Source organism: Culex pipiens, chromosome 1 (genome assembly GCF_016801865.2).
Source record: "Culex pipiens pallens isolate TS chromosome 1, TS_CPP_V2, whole genome shotgun sequence".
Lineage (NCBI taxonomy): Eukaryota > Metazoa > Arthropoda > Insecta > Diptera > Culicidae > Culex > Culex pipiens.
Window position 1 is genome coordinate 124,007,609 of NC_068937.1, and position 14,494 is coordinate 124,022,102.

Consider the following 14,494-nt stretch of genomic DNA (forward strand, 5'->3'; position numbering starts at 1 on the left):
AATATTTGAATTTTTGAGGTCTAACTTTAATATTTTTCAACCTTATTTTTTTTAATTTTGATTTTTTGACACTAAGCTTTTTTAATTTTAAATATTTAGAATTACTTTATAATTTATAAGCTTTGAATTTGTGATTTTTTTCTGAAATAAATATTTGCATTTTAAATTTCTCAAATAACTGATTTTTTTTTTTAGTTTTTCATTTATGATTTTCTTAATTTCCGAGTTTCTAAATTTATGTGTTTCCTTATTTTTGAGTTTGTGATTCATTTACTTTCTAATATTTTTCAATTTTGCTGCGTCGTAGTTGTTCTTCCATATGACATCCATAATTTATTTCTGTTATCCTGAATAAAAAATCCTTCAAATGGTCTGCTAACAAAACATGTATTTATGATCCCTTCTATATTAAACCTTTGTTTGTAATTTTTTCAAATTATATTTGTTAAACGTACCTGCAACTCTCATTTCTATTTTTTTACCTAATGTAAAAGTTTTGAATTGTTTCTAATGTATAATTTCTACCTAAGCATAAGCATCTTTTAAATAAAATGTTGAGTTGCATAAACAAAATAAGTCCCCGTACCTTTTTCAATTACAATTTTTGTTAATCCCTTAAAAAAAAAAGAAAAAAAAACTTAAATACCCAATTTGAGTAAATCCACTCAACTGTGTACAATATTGCAGAAAAAGTACTGGAACGCGCTACCCAGGCAAAAGTTTTGCGGCCTCTCTCCTTGCAGAACTTCTGCAAAAGAGAGAGATGAAGAGAGCGAGCTGAAAAGTACGGGAACGTGCTGCAAAAAAGTGACTTATGCTGGCTGCAGAATTCTGCAGAAGTTGCAGAAATTTTGCAATTCTGCAGGTACGGGAATAGACCTAATGTTTGCATCAGGACACTGTGACGAGAAGTTCGTCATTTTTGGGTTAAAATATATTTTTTTCACTGGGCTTAGAAAGCCTTATATAAGTTATGGTTGTTTTAAGTGTTTTGCACAGTCTTCAATATTTTAAAAATAGTCAAAATAGTGTTTAAAGAGGATTTTACGAGTCAGTCATATGACACGAATTGAGTGAGTGTAGCTCATATTTTCACGTCTCTCATTCTCAAGCAGCCGACCGGCACAAGTCAGGCGACAGTGGTTGAATAGAGAAGAAAATCGTGACGTCAGGAATGAACTCAAATCACTCAAAGTTCATTTGGTGAGTGACTTTAACATTTTGGCCTAGCTTGACAGCTACATTGTCCCCAGTTGTTCTGTGGGAGAGAAAAGGAGGCGAATACTTTATGAAAATCATACTTGTCAAAATTCCTAACCTCAAAATTTTGTCGCGAGTTGCTTTTCTCCTCTATAGACACAGTAGGCTTGCAGTCACATGCTAGCAGTGAACTGACATTTTGGTTTGCTTCGTGTGTACGCTCACCCCAGATGACGGTATGTTATTTTACCAATTCCATATTGTTTAATTGAGCTTAAGTTTTTGCTGATCCAATCAAAAAATAAACTGTATCACCCATTTGAAGCCAGCTTATTTCAAATGGTAATTTTTAGATGGAATTCCTTTCCATGTCGTCATCAACTAAATTGAAAACAATCAGCTTATGTCACCTGTGTTTACCAAAATGTTGGCATAGCCATGCTTTTTTTGAGTTTCGACCTCCTAATGGCTCTGCAATTACTCTCACTCAAAGCAGATAAATATCCCTGAAAGTTAATCCCCCTCGCCCCAACAATTGCATCGCAAATCCCAATCATCACGCTCTAATTACATCCTGAGGGGATGAAAAAATGAAATCACAAAAAAAAAGAATCCCGCAGGAACCAAACTGGAAGAAACTTGCCCTTAGGGCGCCAAAAAATCACTCAACCCCAGAAGATTTTTTTTTTGTGTTCGCCAAGTGTTGAATGAAGACGACGACGTGGTGCAAATTTATGCAAAACGATTCGCGCGCTCGTCCCTCCTTTGTATGCATGAACGGAGCAAATTTTAATTTAGTGGCACGTCAGAGAAATGAGCAGCGGCAGCAAACCCTACTATTCCATTACAGTAAATTTCCCTGGTGGTCAAAAGTGGTTCGGGAAAATAGTCTTACTAGGCGAGGAAAAAATCAGCGTTTTTTTTTTTTGGGTGGGAAAATGTAATTTGGACTAATTTTTTTAACAGCAGAAAAAAGTCAAAATACATCTCACAACAAAAAAAAAGGCTGATGGGGAATTGCTTCATTTTTTTCTGCTCCCAAAACCAGTCAAAGTTCAGGAAGAAGAGAGCGAAAAAAAAACAAGAAATAAGTTCTGATCTACCGAGTAAACACTCACGATTACACTCGGCAGGAACAGCCCCCGGGAGGGAAACGCTACGCCGCTGACTGTAGTGAAAATGAGTGCACTCAGCTGCTCAACTCAGCACTTTTTTTTTTGGTTGCTGTGAGCTAGGGTCAGCACTCTTTTCGTAGGGAAAACACGACAGGAAAAAAGCCTTCGTTTTTTGTCTGACTTTTTTTCAGGTAATTTGAAACAACACTTTTTCAGGACATTTTTAAACAAGTGTTGGTTTAGAAAAGTTACAAAAATTGACAAAAAAATAAAAGATAATAAGATTTTGAAGACTACATAGTCTTTTGCAAATTTGAAGGGGTTGACAGAATTGAAAAATTACTTACCTGAGAACGATGAATTCACAGAATTTTACACTTTCAAACACTTACCTCACTATTTTCTCTTTGCTAATTTATTTTCAAGAAGACCTGAATTGTGAAGTCCGTACTTGAAAAGAAGTATTGAAATTTGTGGTAAAATTTACCCTACAACCAATCGAAGTCCGTAATAGTAATGAATATCAACAAAAATACTTCCCGCCGTGCCAACCAGTCTCCCCTTCAGGGAACATGGAAAACGAAATTCGCTCCCAGTTTCCGAGAGCTACTGCTGGATGTAAATTCTGCAAAACCAAACACGCCCAACCTCCTAGCCACTGCAAACTGGTTTACCAGCAAGCTTCACGTGTGCAAATGATAAGGTGTTAATTAGATAAGCCACCTCTGCCACCTGGAGTACTTTAGGGTGCACACAAGTTGAGCTCAGAGACAGCAAGTAATCTTGTTAACGGAGTTTTCCAGAGATTGCTCACCAGTTGATATATTTGTAGAGCTTGGTCTTTCGTTTGAGATGCACCCAATTTGCACGTTGGCACCTCACTTCTTATCACCTCTTCAGAATCATAGATCATAGACTGTGTATCATACATCAGTAATCCTTTGAACTCCCGTTTCCACCAAGACAGACTCACCGTAATCGGAGTGCTAAAACCCTGTACTTTTGTCAAACCCCGTAATAACAGTAACTTTGTATTGACGCAGTTGTTTGTTAAGATTTACCCCTGTCCAGATCGTGGCCACTAATCGTTTTTAAACATAACCTCCAAAACAGACCGAGCGCCGCCTCAGTCCGGACGTGAGCCGCTACGAACGGGCCCTGAACTGCACGACCAAGACGCATCGATGTCTGCACGCGACCCACGCGTACACGGGCATTCCCTGTGCAGCTTACAGTAAGTTCTCCCTTCCTGAAGGTATGCAGCCCGCTGACAGACACCCTCTTATACCCCTCAGTTCCCATGATGAACCACCACACCATCCCCAAGTTTGGATTTGGTCCGTACAAATCATCTTCCACCGGGGTTGGCAGCTTTTTCCTGCCGAAAATCCTCACCAACCCGACGGACCGGAACTGTCCGGGGGCGGAAGCCGTCGCCGCCGCAGGTCCCAGCAGCAGTAAGGTAGCCCTAGAGTTGACCCACGGTAGCAACAAGCAAATCATTACACTGCCATCCGAGAAGCTCGATAGCAATAAGCGATACTATGTAACCTTTACCTTGAACAAACCCGATTCACAGCAAGCCGAGGCCGACCCCGCCCCAAAAGGCACCGATCCCACTCACTTGTCACTGTTGTCGTCCACAGGGAAGTCCGCGGAAGGTCAGCCTCAGCAGTCTGCCGGGAAGTCCCCGGAAGCAGCGACTTCAGCAACATCTATCTCCCACTCGACAGCAGCTGGTGATGCCCAGAATCCCCAGCAGCAGCAGCAACAGCACAGGTCCCAACTCCACCCAGGTCTTCCAGCTGTTGTAGAGGAGGACTCCAACCTGGACTCGAGCAGCTCCGGGCCGTCTCCCGCCGCCGTTGGGACCACGTAGTGCCGATGGACGGACGTCCCGACTGCCGCTATATACATACTGCCAGAACTGGCCCTCCCCAATCAGAGGGGGGGAGCAGTTCCTTGTTCGTTGTTCTTTAAATGTTTGGGTTGTTTCTTCACTGTTTGTAAAACCCACTCTCTCTATTTCTCTCCTTACCAGTCGCAGAGCTTTCTTCTCTCTTCCGGATGAGACACCTAGCGGGCACGAGCGCAAGCTTGGTTTTAATCACTCAACGAGAGGAAGAAAACGCTGCATTTGTTTATTTCGATTATTGGTAGAGTTTTCAAACAATTCCAAACAAAACCGGAAAGCAATTCTTGTTGTAAATATGAGCAAATAATATACACAAACAGATATACAGTAATGATTAGTTCGGTTCTCTGGGACCGAATTTGATCGCAACCTTGAACAAAAAGGTGTTTTGTCGACTATGCTTCAAGAAATAACTCCCTGGGTTGTCATCTTTCCGCTACTTCTCCATCGTTTTCATTACAATTGGCTTCATCCGAGAATCTTCATTGTTGTTTTGTTTTCATGAAATTCAATATCCTCACAACTCAGTTGGTTGTCCACCTTTTCTCCTCATTCAACATACAAACAATAAATTTGATTGAACTTCTTAGTTAAACCTTCCGTGCTCCAAGTTATTTGCAATCAAGTCCGAAAAGCCATTCCACCTACGCCACACTTTTCTTGGATCAACTCAACCTTGTGCTTTGACCTGTTGAACTTCATGACCTTTTCTCGATATTGATTTGCTCGCCCACCCGTTGCTAAATCGTAAAAGTTGAAAAAGTACGCGTAATTCCACAAACACGGTTGACCTCCAAGTGCCCCCGAAAGCCTCACCCAAACGGCCTTGACCCACTTTGGGCTTATCGCGTGATCCCATCCCCCCCTGCTTGGTGAGTGTGTGACCTAATAACCTTCACGTGCCATACTCACACATAAACCGGGCCGAAACTTTTGCCTGACTGCGGAAAGGTCCCTGAACCCGCTCGAAGCTGCCCTACACCAGTTTCCCCCTTAAGCCCCGGTCGTATAGTTCGTGCTGTTCCATAATTCATCATGCGAACTCGATGTGTGTGAGTGTGATATTGTACGTGTGGCACAGGTGACTTGTACCTGTGGGCCTTTACGGGCACTTGTGGGCTCCCTAGTGGACTATCAAGGCTTTAGGGAAGATTTGAAGGTGATGTTGAGCGAGACATTGCTTTCTGATCAAAAACAAACTTTTCAAAACAAGTTCTCAATTCATCGTGGCAACTAAAATCAACCAAACTTCGGAACAATGCACACGGTTAACCAAACAAAACGTGACTGTTATTGTTTACATTGCGTGCTCTAGTTTTTGTTTATTCAAGGTCAAACATCGACGTCGTCGTGCTATCTTGTCGCACCCGCCATTTCGACGTTCCGAGAAAAACGCGTTTTAATGTTTGACCTTGAATAAACAAAAACGAGAGTAGTTAATGTAAACATTAACTAACACGTTTTGTTTGGTTGACCATTATGTGCATTACCCCGAAGTTTGGTTAAATTTGGTTGCCGGAATACCGAGTAATAATTGAAAATGTTAACAGTAGTCTAGCTTGTACGTGCGTCAAACGCGTTCTGACCTGAAAACCCTTTGGCCAATTGTCGCACTTACATCAATTTTCAGGCTGTGACAAGATAGCACGGAATGCACGGAGTTTTTTCGGTTTTCATGGAATATCTCAGGATCGAAATCGAATTTTGGGGATCTGTGAGGGTCAAAAGGTGAGGCATTGTAAGCTGCACAAAGTGGCGTTCTTAACTCAATTTGGCCCAAAATGCACGTACGACAAGTTAGCACGACGACGACGACATTACAGCACGTTTATTTCCTCGAAACGTCAAAAAGCGACGTGCGACAGGGTAGCCGAACAAAATTACTGCTCATGTTGATGTAAAAATCAACTGACGTGAGCAGGAAACACTGTTAGTTTACATTTCTAGAGTTTATGTTGTGAAAAAGTCCAATTATATTTTTTTTAATTTTTGGAAGTTTTTAAATACCCAAAAGTTAACAGAAATTGTGTATTGGAACTTTAAAAACTGTGAATTTCGTTTTACAATATTCACAATAATTTTTGCCTTCCTCACTGAGGAATGACTTAACAAATGAGAGGAAACCACCAACGTTTTTGTGTAGTTACGTGCTTCATTTTGACTCGATGACTGATTACAAATGCAACTTGAATTGAGGCAGTTCAGTGTTGATCAACATTGTGGTAACGTAAACCCGTTTACCCGTCAAATGACAAAAAATATGAAAATGGTGGTTTTTTCAGTTAAATCAATCGACGATTGAGTTTTTTTTTATTTGTAAATTGCAAATGAAAATAACTGTGTTCAATTAGTATTGAAAAATATGTTTGCGGTCAAATTACATATCATACATATTTTTTCTTGTTTTTGTTTCGTCCAAGGTTCTAGGTTGATTTGAACTGAGGTAGTGTGGCTAAGGTCAATTAAGGATTAAGTGGTTAACCGCATTGTGTTGCTGTGGCATGACCACCGAATTGATGTTTTGTCGGCAAGTTCAATGGCAGTTGCGGTCACAGCAGAGGTAAAATTAAGTCACTTAGAAGGATTGCTAAACTTTTTTTGCAGTATTTATTATGCGAAAAATCTTGTTTTTTTTTAAATATTTCTAGCACGATTTTTTTAGTATCACGAGAAAATATTTTGTAGAATCAGCCTGTACGAGGTTTGATGAACAAATTTTTTGTTGAATATAATAAACAAAACAATTGCGTTGTAACAAACCTTGATTTTCTCAATTCTACAAAAGTCTTTTTGCAATTCCGTCGTGAAACTACTTACTTTTCCTGTCATTCTTGAACGACAAAATAGCCTACTTTTCTGTACCAAAAATAACAAAATCGAATAGCAACACTTTTCAAAATAAATGCTGAAAAGTTCTACTTTTCAGCACTGAAATGGGTGCTGAAAAGTTGAACTTTTCAGCACTTGTTTCGAAAAGTAACACTTTTCAACATTTTTTTGATTTAAACGGTTTATTGACAAATTACATAAAAATTCGACTCGACATGAAAATTTCAATCAATGGGTGTTTTTCGAAATTGCAAAAAATGTTGTATTGAACTCGTTGCAAAACTTGATTTTTTCAGCACTAGTCGTATTTATCCAACTCGGTGAACCTCGTTGGATAAATGTACGAATCGTGCTGAAAAAATTCTCTTTTTGCAACTTGTTGCATAAACTACTATTTGATGTTTTGAAAAAAGCTGCTTTGACGTTTAGCATTGATTCAACAAAAATCTTGATTTTTAATTCAACAAAACGTTTTTTGATTTTAATTTGCCTTATTTTTCTGTGTGATTTAATGAAAATTTGTTTTATTTGAAATGCGCATTCGTTTATTTCGGTGTTACAAACAAAAAATAAACTCAAAGACTTAATATTTATTTGCATTTTAATGGTCTTCACTGGCTTTGCTTTCTCTCTTTCTATGTGCTCGCAATTATCGCGATGTGCCTTAATTTTCATTTCCGCGTTCATTTTTTTTGTGTCCTATTCCAACAGTTAAGGCCAGTCGGGTGGCACTTTTTTTCTGCGCTCTCACTTGAGGACGCAACCCATTTCACAATGCCACCTCCGGTTATTCCGGCTCCGTTGGAGTTCATATTTATGCATTTTTTCATTCGTCCTGCTCGCCGGCGGGAATTTTGTCGAGCTTTTCACGCGGAAAATGAAAGTGAAAAAAAGAGTGGTTTCTTTAACAAATGTTTTGAAAATTAGAAAAAAAACTTACATTTATTTTATATAAATCACAATTTAAACTATATATTTTTGTCAAGTTTTATTAAAATTTCAAAAATCGATAATATTGTTTTTCTCTGTGCACATTTGCATTCTCGAAAGCTTCCCGAGAGCATGACGGCGATGGAGGTCGCAAATTAAATGAACCAAATAACACTGCTTCCCGGTAGTGACGTTGCCAACGTCCTTCCTGTCAGACATTCTCAATCACGCTCCCGGAAATTCGTACCAGGAATGCTCAAGTGTTAAAAAGTGTGGCGAAATTTCCAGAATGAATTATTTTCTCTTGGTGGAGAATGCCGGGAAAATTGTATCATTTAAATATGATGATAATAATTTGAATCATCTTAATGGTTTAATCCTATGGGTCATACAACTTAAAACGAAAATTTAATGAATTCCATTGAATCCCAATAAAGGTCAAATAAGGTCAACTGATTTGCAGAACAATGTCCAATAATTGGGTCCTAAAATGAAGCTTAGATTGCCGATATTATTGTCTACAGCGATAAAGCTTATTTTTCTGAGTACAATGACCCTTTGTACGACCAGAAAGAGTTTAAAATTTATATTTAAATCAATTTTGAAAAATTAACCTCGCGGTCCTTCTTGACAGAAAAGCTCCTACTTGACAGCTCGGGCTTTAGTACCCAATTGTAATTATTAAATCATTTCTATTGGATGTGAATGCATGGATAATTTCATGATAAAAACATAACTAAAATGGAAATTAAACTTTTCTTCATCGTTCCTTCTTTGAACGTTATCTGAAATTCCTTTACAATGTGTCTACAGTTTTGACGATTCGCCTTTGTTTCATCGCATTTGGCCTCGACTTGGATAAAAGTGATAAAAGCCCTGCAACCTGGGCCAACTGTATTCAGTTGACCTACAGACTGTCACCATGAAGCTGTTCTCTACCGGTCAGTACTTTGTAGGTGAATAATCTTCAAACTCTACAAATCCAAACTCCAAAATCGTCTCCCTCAGTTCTGCTGTTGCTCACCGTCGGGACATTTGGCCATGCCCAGCAAACCGATTACTGCGATCCGGACTTGTGCGCGGGCGAAAATGGTCCGCACATCATGTGCGACGGGCAGGACACCACTTCCATGTCCGACGACTGCGGCTCGGGTGCCGTCGAGAGGCCGCTGGGCGCGGAGCACCGGGCCCTGATTGTGGACATGCACAACCGAATTCGTAGCAAGGTGGCCATGGGCCAGCAAAACTACACCCGCAGCAAATACCTGCCGCAAGCGGTCCGGATGGCAACAATGGTGAGTTCGGGTTGGTTTGTGTGTTGGTCGCCATTTTGAATTTTGCGTTTTGTGATTTTCAGCGCTGGGACGCTGAACTCGCAGCCATGGCGGCGGCCAATGCCCGCCGGTGTCAAAATGAACACGACGCGTGTCATAACACGAAGAAGTATCCGACGTCAGGCCAAAATCTGGCCACCCAGTCGTTCGAAGGCAAGAAGATCCCGGACGATACCGTGCTGATCAAGGGCTTCATCAACGACTGGTTCTCGGAGCACCGTTACGCCGATCCGGCTTTAGTGGCGCGTTACCCGGAAAATTATGATGGCCCCGACGTTGGCCACTTTACCCAGCTGGTGCGGGACCGCTGTACGGCCGTTGGATGTGCCATGGTCCGGTTCAAGGATGCCAGCAAGTGGACCACCCAGTACATGGTGTGCAACTATGCCATTACCCAGCTGGAGAACAAGCCGGTGTACGTGGCCGGAGCGGCCTGCTCGAAGTGCACCACCGGATGCAATTCCAAGTATCCGGGACTGTGCAGCGTCGAGGAGAAAATTCTGCCGAGGCCATAGAGCGGATTGTTCATTTTTTTTATGCAATGACTGATTAAACTTCATGACAAATAAGACGAATGTTGGATGAGACATAAAATAAATTATGTGAAATAAATCGTATTCAACTCATATGCCATATAATCTGAAAATAATTCTCTAGTAACATACATGAATCCAATTCTCAGATCTTTTCGAGTAAAAAACATGTCGGAAAAAGTTGCCCCGACCCCTCTTCGGAAACTTTGTCCTAAGGGGTATTTTTTTCCCTAAATTTTTCGATATTTCTGCTTATGTTTATACATCAAAATTTTTGTTATTGTCTGGTATACTGCCCATTTCCGCATAATGTCGTACAGCGTGAAAATCGTGAAATTTGAGGATTTCCGTGAAATCCCGTGAAATTTATCAATTTTCTCAAATCAATTCATTAAAATAACAACATAATAAATATTTCATTCATAAAGTAAATTTTATTAGATTTCAATTGAAAAGCGTATGTTTTTAGCAAAACAAACATTAACATGAAATTGATACAACATTTACTGAGAAGTGAATTCTGCGAATACTTAAATGATGTTAACGAAAATCAGTCAAAGAAGAAAAAATATTCTCGGAATTTATTTTTTTATAAATTTTGTCTCTTTCAACCAAAACTTGTTAAAATTGACTAAACAAGTGTATTTCGATTTTTTTTTAAGATTGCACAGATTTTTTAAGTTATATTGATTTATTTTTAGAAATCAATTAAAAGCAAACATTCATTTAAAAGTAACATTCAGTGAAAATAGTCGCCTTTCCCTTTTCTTCCGATCAATGATATAACCGGAGGAGCAAAAAAAAAAGATTGAAAAATTTAATTCCATCAGAGAAGAGGAAGAAAAATATTGAGAAAATAGATTGCTTTTTTCTTGATACAATAAACAATAGTTTATCAGTTTTTCTTAGAAAACTAACTGAATTTAACTTTTTTCTCATTCGCCATTATAACAATTCAACTTTTATTCAATTTGAATTTTGAAAGATATAATTATAAAAGATGTTAAAAGATTCAAGCTTGGTTTATTCAAGATTAAAAAAATAGTTTTTTTTTATCTTCAATGTCACATTTTATGAACATTTCAGATTTTGTCTAGGCCTGTTTAATTTTCACGATATTTGATTATTTGGGTGGATGGTTTCCGGGGAAGTTATTTTTTGTTTTCTGATTTTGAATAAAATTTTGAAGATTTCGTTAATGATAAAATTATTTTTGCCTATTGATTTTTAATTTAGTTTTTAAAAAGTGAGATGAAAACCTTAAAACTTTTTTCACTTGGCAAAATGTCGCCAAATGTTAATTTAATTTTAAGATTCTTTTGGCTTTGATATGAAATTCAATAAAATGTAAAATGTTAAATTAGTAGCAAATCACTGAAAACGGTTTAGCTATATTAGTCGAACATTAAAAAAGCAGCTCAATGAATGACGATACGCATGCCCTAATTTTTTTTTTCATCAAAATATTTATAGAGCCTATCCATAAACCAAGTGGATTTTTTTTAATTGATCAAATTTATTTTTTGTGTCACGTTGAGTTTTAGTTAAGATTGGTTTAGTTTATTGAAAAATAATATGTTATAAAGCATAAAAAGTACTTTCTGTAAGTCTAACATGAAATTTTCATAGTTATTTTAATATTTTTCACGTTCCGCGAAATTTCCGTGAAATTTGGTGTTTTTAAATTAAGGTCCCCATGAAATTTGCAATTTTTGAGCGTGAAAAATCACTAAGCCTAGTGTTAAGTTTCCACGAAAAAACTGAATTTCCTCCAAAATTCTAGAACAAAGTACTGGATGTGGAAATCCATGGCGCATTGGTGGTTTTGAAAAAGTAATCTAAAAATGATTAAAGCAAAACCGATCGCAAACTGTTTTCAGTCAGCTTCGAGCGACTCAACGAAATCAGTCTCTCTGAACCATTCGCTGTACTGCCCGGTTGAAGTGAGAGGGAGAGCAAAGAGAGAGTACTCTGCAGCGATTGCTATGGAAGTGACAAACGGTAGGAATACATCAGAGCAGTTTTTCGTCGCGCTAGATTTGTGCTCGCGAGTGACTGAGTCTTTTTGGAGCAATTAAGACCCTTGTCTTAAAGTTTAAATATTGTGAAAACGAGTTTTTTCAGGGCCACCTTTTAAGCCAATTATGTAGAGAAGTGCTCTTCTTTTTTTGTGTTTTTCAGCTGGGTTATCAGTCTCAAAATAATTTCAATCTGCAATATAGAGTTAAACTTTCTGTGCAGTTGTGTGAAGTTTACCACGGCACTTCGAAATCTTTAAATCCATGTTGCACACACACAGTCTCACTTTTAATTTCTCGACAGGCACTCAACGATGCCAGATTATTTTAAGGGAGATCTGTATTTTCCTAAAAATAAATCTGTATTTTATCTGTTTCATGTCTGATTTAGAGCCGCAGAAGAATTGTTTTAAATTTTTAACAGCAGATTCATGCTCTTTAATCATTTTAAAGCATAATTCGAGAACTTGAAATTTTTAAATATAATCATTCTTAAAAATCTGTATATACTGTATAAACGTGATTTTGGGATCGAACAATCTTTATATTGCAGCTGTATATGTGGCACTTCAGGTTCATTTTTTTTCGAAACATGTTCAGTTTTATGCAATTCAAAAATATTTTATGGAGGGAATGCACCCCTGCGAAGAATATTATCGAAAACCTAAAATTCATCATTTTGTAAACCAAACAAATGTTTTGCGGAACAATTAACAACTGTTCATTTTTGCTGAATTAAACTGTCATGTTCTCGGAATGTACTCCATTGTTCGGAGGTTTAAGATTATGTGTCCAGCTTTTGTGTGTGGTTTTTAGAGTTGGTGATAATGGCTTTTACGTTAATTGCATTCTACATTCCTTCTTGAAACGTTTTCTGTCGAATGTTATCTGAGGTTATCGACCATTACTTGCTTCCACCTTTTGGACCAATTCATCTTTGTTTGATTTTTTGAGGCGGTTCTAACGTTGAGACAATATAAAAACATCGAGACACATTCTAAAACGCAAACAGTCCGACAGCAGATCGTCACCATGAAGCCGCTTTTATTCGGTAAGTTTGAGTCGACATTCTCCTAGGCCTCAACCTCAAAATTCCCTCCAACAGCCCTCGCTCTGGTCACCCTCGCAACCTGCGGCCACGCCCAAACCAACTACTGCGATCCGGTCCTGTGCCGCACCAAGGGTCCCCACATCGCGTGCAACGGGCTGACAACCCTGGCCGCCGACTGTGGCCCCGGTGGCATCGAGAAACCGCTGGACGCGGCCCAGCAAGCCCTGGTGCTGGACCTGCACAACCGGCTGCGCAGCAAGGTGGCCAGCGGTCAGCAGAATTACTCCTCCAGTGCGTTCTACCCGTCGGCGGCCCGGATGGCAACACTGGTGGGTTTTTCGTTGGTCGATGATTCGGGTTATCATTTAGGTTGTGATGTTTTTTTCAGCGCTGGGACAATGAACTGGCGGCAATCGCCGCGGCCAATGCCCGCCGATGCCAGTATGGCCATGACAAGTGTCGCAACACGCCGCAGTATTCCAACGCAGGACAGAATATAGCCAACCTTGCGTTTCAGAACACCAACTATGTCGATTCGGACGTGATCCGGGACTTTATCAACGACTGGTACTCGGAATATGCCGTAGCCAACCCGACGTTGATGGCTTCGTACCCGAAGGGTTACACGGGGTAAGAAATACACTTGCTGCTTTGTAAATGTCAACAAACACCAAAAAAAAATACTTTCTTTTTAGTCCCGCTATCGGTCACTTTAGCCAGATCGTGTCGGACCGGTGCACGGCCGTGGGTTGCGCGATGGTTCGGTACGTGGACGGCGATGGGTGGACCAACCAGAACCTGGTGTGCAACTATGCCATCACCCAGATTACGAGCCAGCCGATCTACGTGGCCGGTTCCGCTTGCTCGCAGTGTGCCACCGGATGCAATCCAAAGTACCCGGGACTGTGCAACCCGGAGGAGAAGATCTTCCCGAAGCCGTAAATTAATAATCTACATTTAATATCCATGATTTACATTTTTACCGTGATTAATAACAACAACAAGACTTTTTCAAACATTTTTTTTCTTAAGTTTGCAAAATCCGAAGCCAAAGTTAGACAAAAGCATGCTGGAAGAAATATCCATGAAAAAAAAACTCCTAAAAACATGTATTAATGGCTTTGTTAAGCCTTTATGTGGGTAATTCTCCACCAACTCACACAGCAGTTGTCCCGACCCCTCTTCGATTTGCGTGAAACTTTGTCCTAAGGGGTAACTTTTGTCCCTGATCACGAATCCAAGGTCCGTTTTTTGATATCTTGTGACGGAAGGGCGGTACGACCCCTTCCATTTTTGAACATGCGAAAAAAGAGGTGTTTTTCAATCATTTGCAGTCTGAAACGGTGATGAGATAGAAATTTCGTGTCAAAGGGACTTTTATGTAAAATTAGACACCCAATTTGATGGCGTACTCAGAATTCCGAAAAAACGTATTTTTCATCGAAAAAAAAACACTAAAAAAGTTTTAAAAACTCGGCCATTTTCCATTACTCAACTTTAAATTTTTTTGGAACATGTCATTTTATGGGAAATTTAATGTTCTTTTCGAATCTACATTGACCCAGAAGG

The 14,494-nt window shown here is 39.3% G+C and overlaps 3 protein-coding genes across 6 annotated transcripts in view; all 3 read left to right on the top strand.

Annotated features, from left to right (window-relative positions):
• The window catches only part of LOC120414290 (inversin), a 154,108-nt gene extending 149,305 nt beyond the window's left edge, over positions 1 to 4,803 (top strand). Inside the window, exons 6-8 of one of the 3 annotated variants that reach the window (XM_052706314.1) lie at positions 3,429 to 3,549; positions 3,611 to 3,777; positions 3,962 to 4,800. In XM_052706314.1, the coding sequence (XP_052562274.1) occupies positions 3,429 to 3,549; positions 3,611 to 3,777; positions 3,962 to 4,129 (456 nt within the window). In that variant the 3' untranslated portion in view covers positions 4,130 to 4,800. Of the gene's footprint in view, positions 1 to 3,428; positions 3,550 to 3,610; positions 3,778 to 3,961 lie in introns of those variants that run through there. The other 2 variants (XM_052706313.1, XR_008211796.1) reach the window with 2 other exon arrangements.
• Positions 4,804 to 8,772: 3,969 nt separating this feature from the next.
• On the top strand, positions 8,773 to 9,930 carry LOC120414296 (antigen 5 like allergen Cul n 1-like). Of its 2 annotated transcripts, none has more exons than XM_039575431.2 (3): positions 8,773 to 8,930; positions 8,998 to 9,284; positions 9,347 to 9,930. In XM_039575431.2, the coding sequence occupies exons 1-3, from the start codon at positions 8,912 to 8,914 to the stop codon at positions 9,836 to 9,838; spliced, it is 798 nt and encodes a 265-aa protein (XP_039431365.1). In that variant the 5' UTR covers positions 8,773 to 8,911; the 3' UTR covers positions 9,839 to 9,930. The 2 variants fall into 2 exon arrangements, with proteins under 2 accessions (XP_039431365.1, XP_052562261.1); XM_052706301.1 differs by having other exon boundaries at positions 8,896 to 8,941.
• Positions 9,931 to 12,645: 2,715 nt separating this feature from the next.
• On the top strand, positions 12,646 to 13,937 carry LOC120414287 (scoloptoxin SSD976-like). Its single transcript, XM_039575418.2, has 4 exons — positions 12,646 to 12,925; positions 12,980 to 13,254; positions 13,314 to 13,555; positions 13,621 to 13,937. Exons 1-4 carry the CDS (start codon positions 12,907 to 12,909, stop codon positions 13,865 to 13,867), a joined length of 783 nt encoding a protein of 260 aa, XP_039431352.1. The 5' UTR covers positions 12,646 to 12,906; the 3' UTR covers positions 13,868 to 13,937.
• Positions 13,938 to 14,494: the final 557 nt, after the last annotated feature.

Bases quoted from the DNA above. Each gene is read 5' to 3' on its own strand.
- LOC120414296 (XM_039575431.2), top strand. The intron at 9,285-9,346 runs GTGAGTTCGGGT...TGTGATTTTCAG, and splicing joins CGGTCCGGATGGCAACAATG to CGCTGGGACGCTGAACTCGC.
- LOC120414287 (XM_039575418.2), top strand. The intron at 13,255-13,313 runs GTGGGTTTTTCG...TGTTTTTTTCAG, and splicing joins CGGCCCGGATGGCAACACTG to CGCTGGGACAATGAACTGGC. The intron at 13,556-13,620 runs GTAAGAAATACA...CTTTCTTTTTAG, and splicing joins TACCCGAAGGGTTACACGGG to TCCCGCTATCGGTCACTTTA.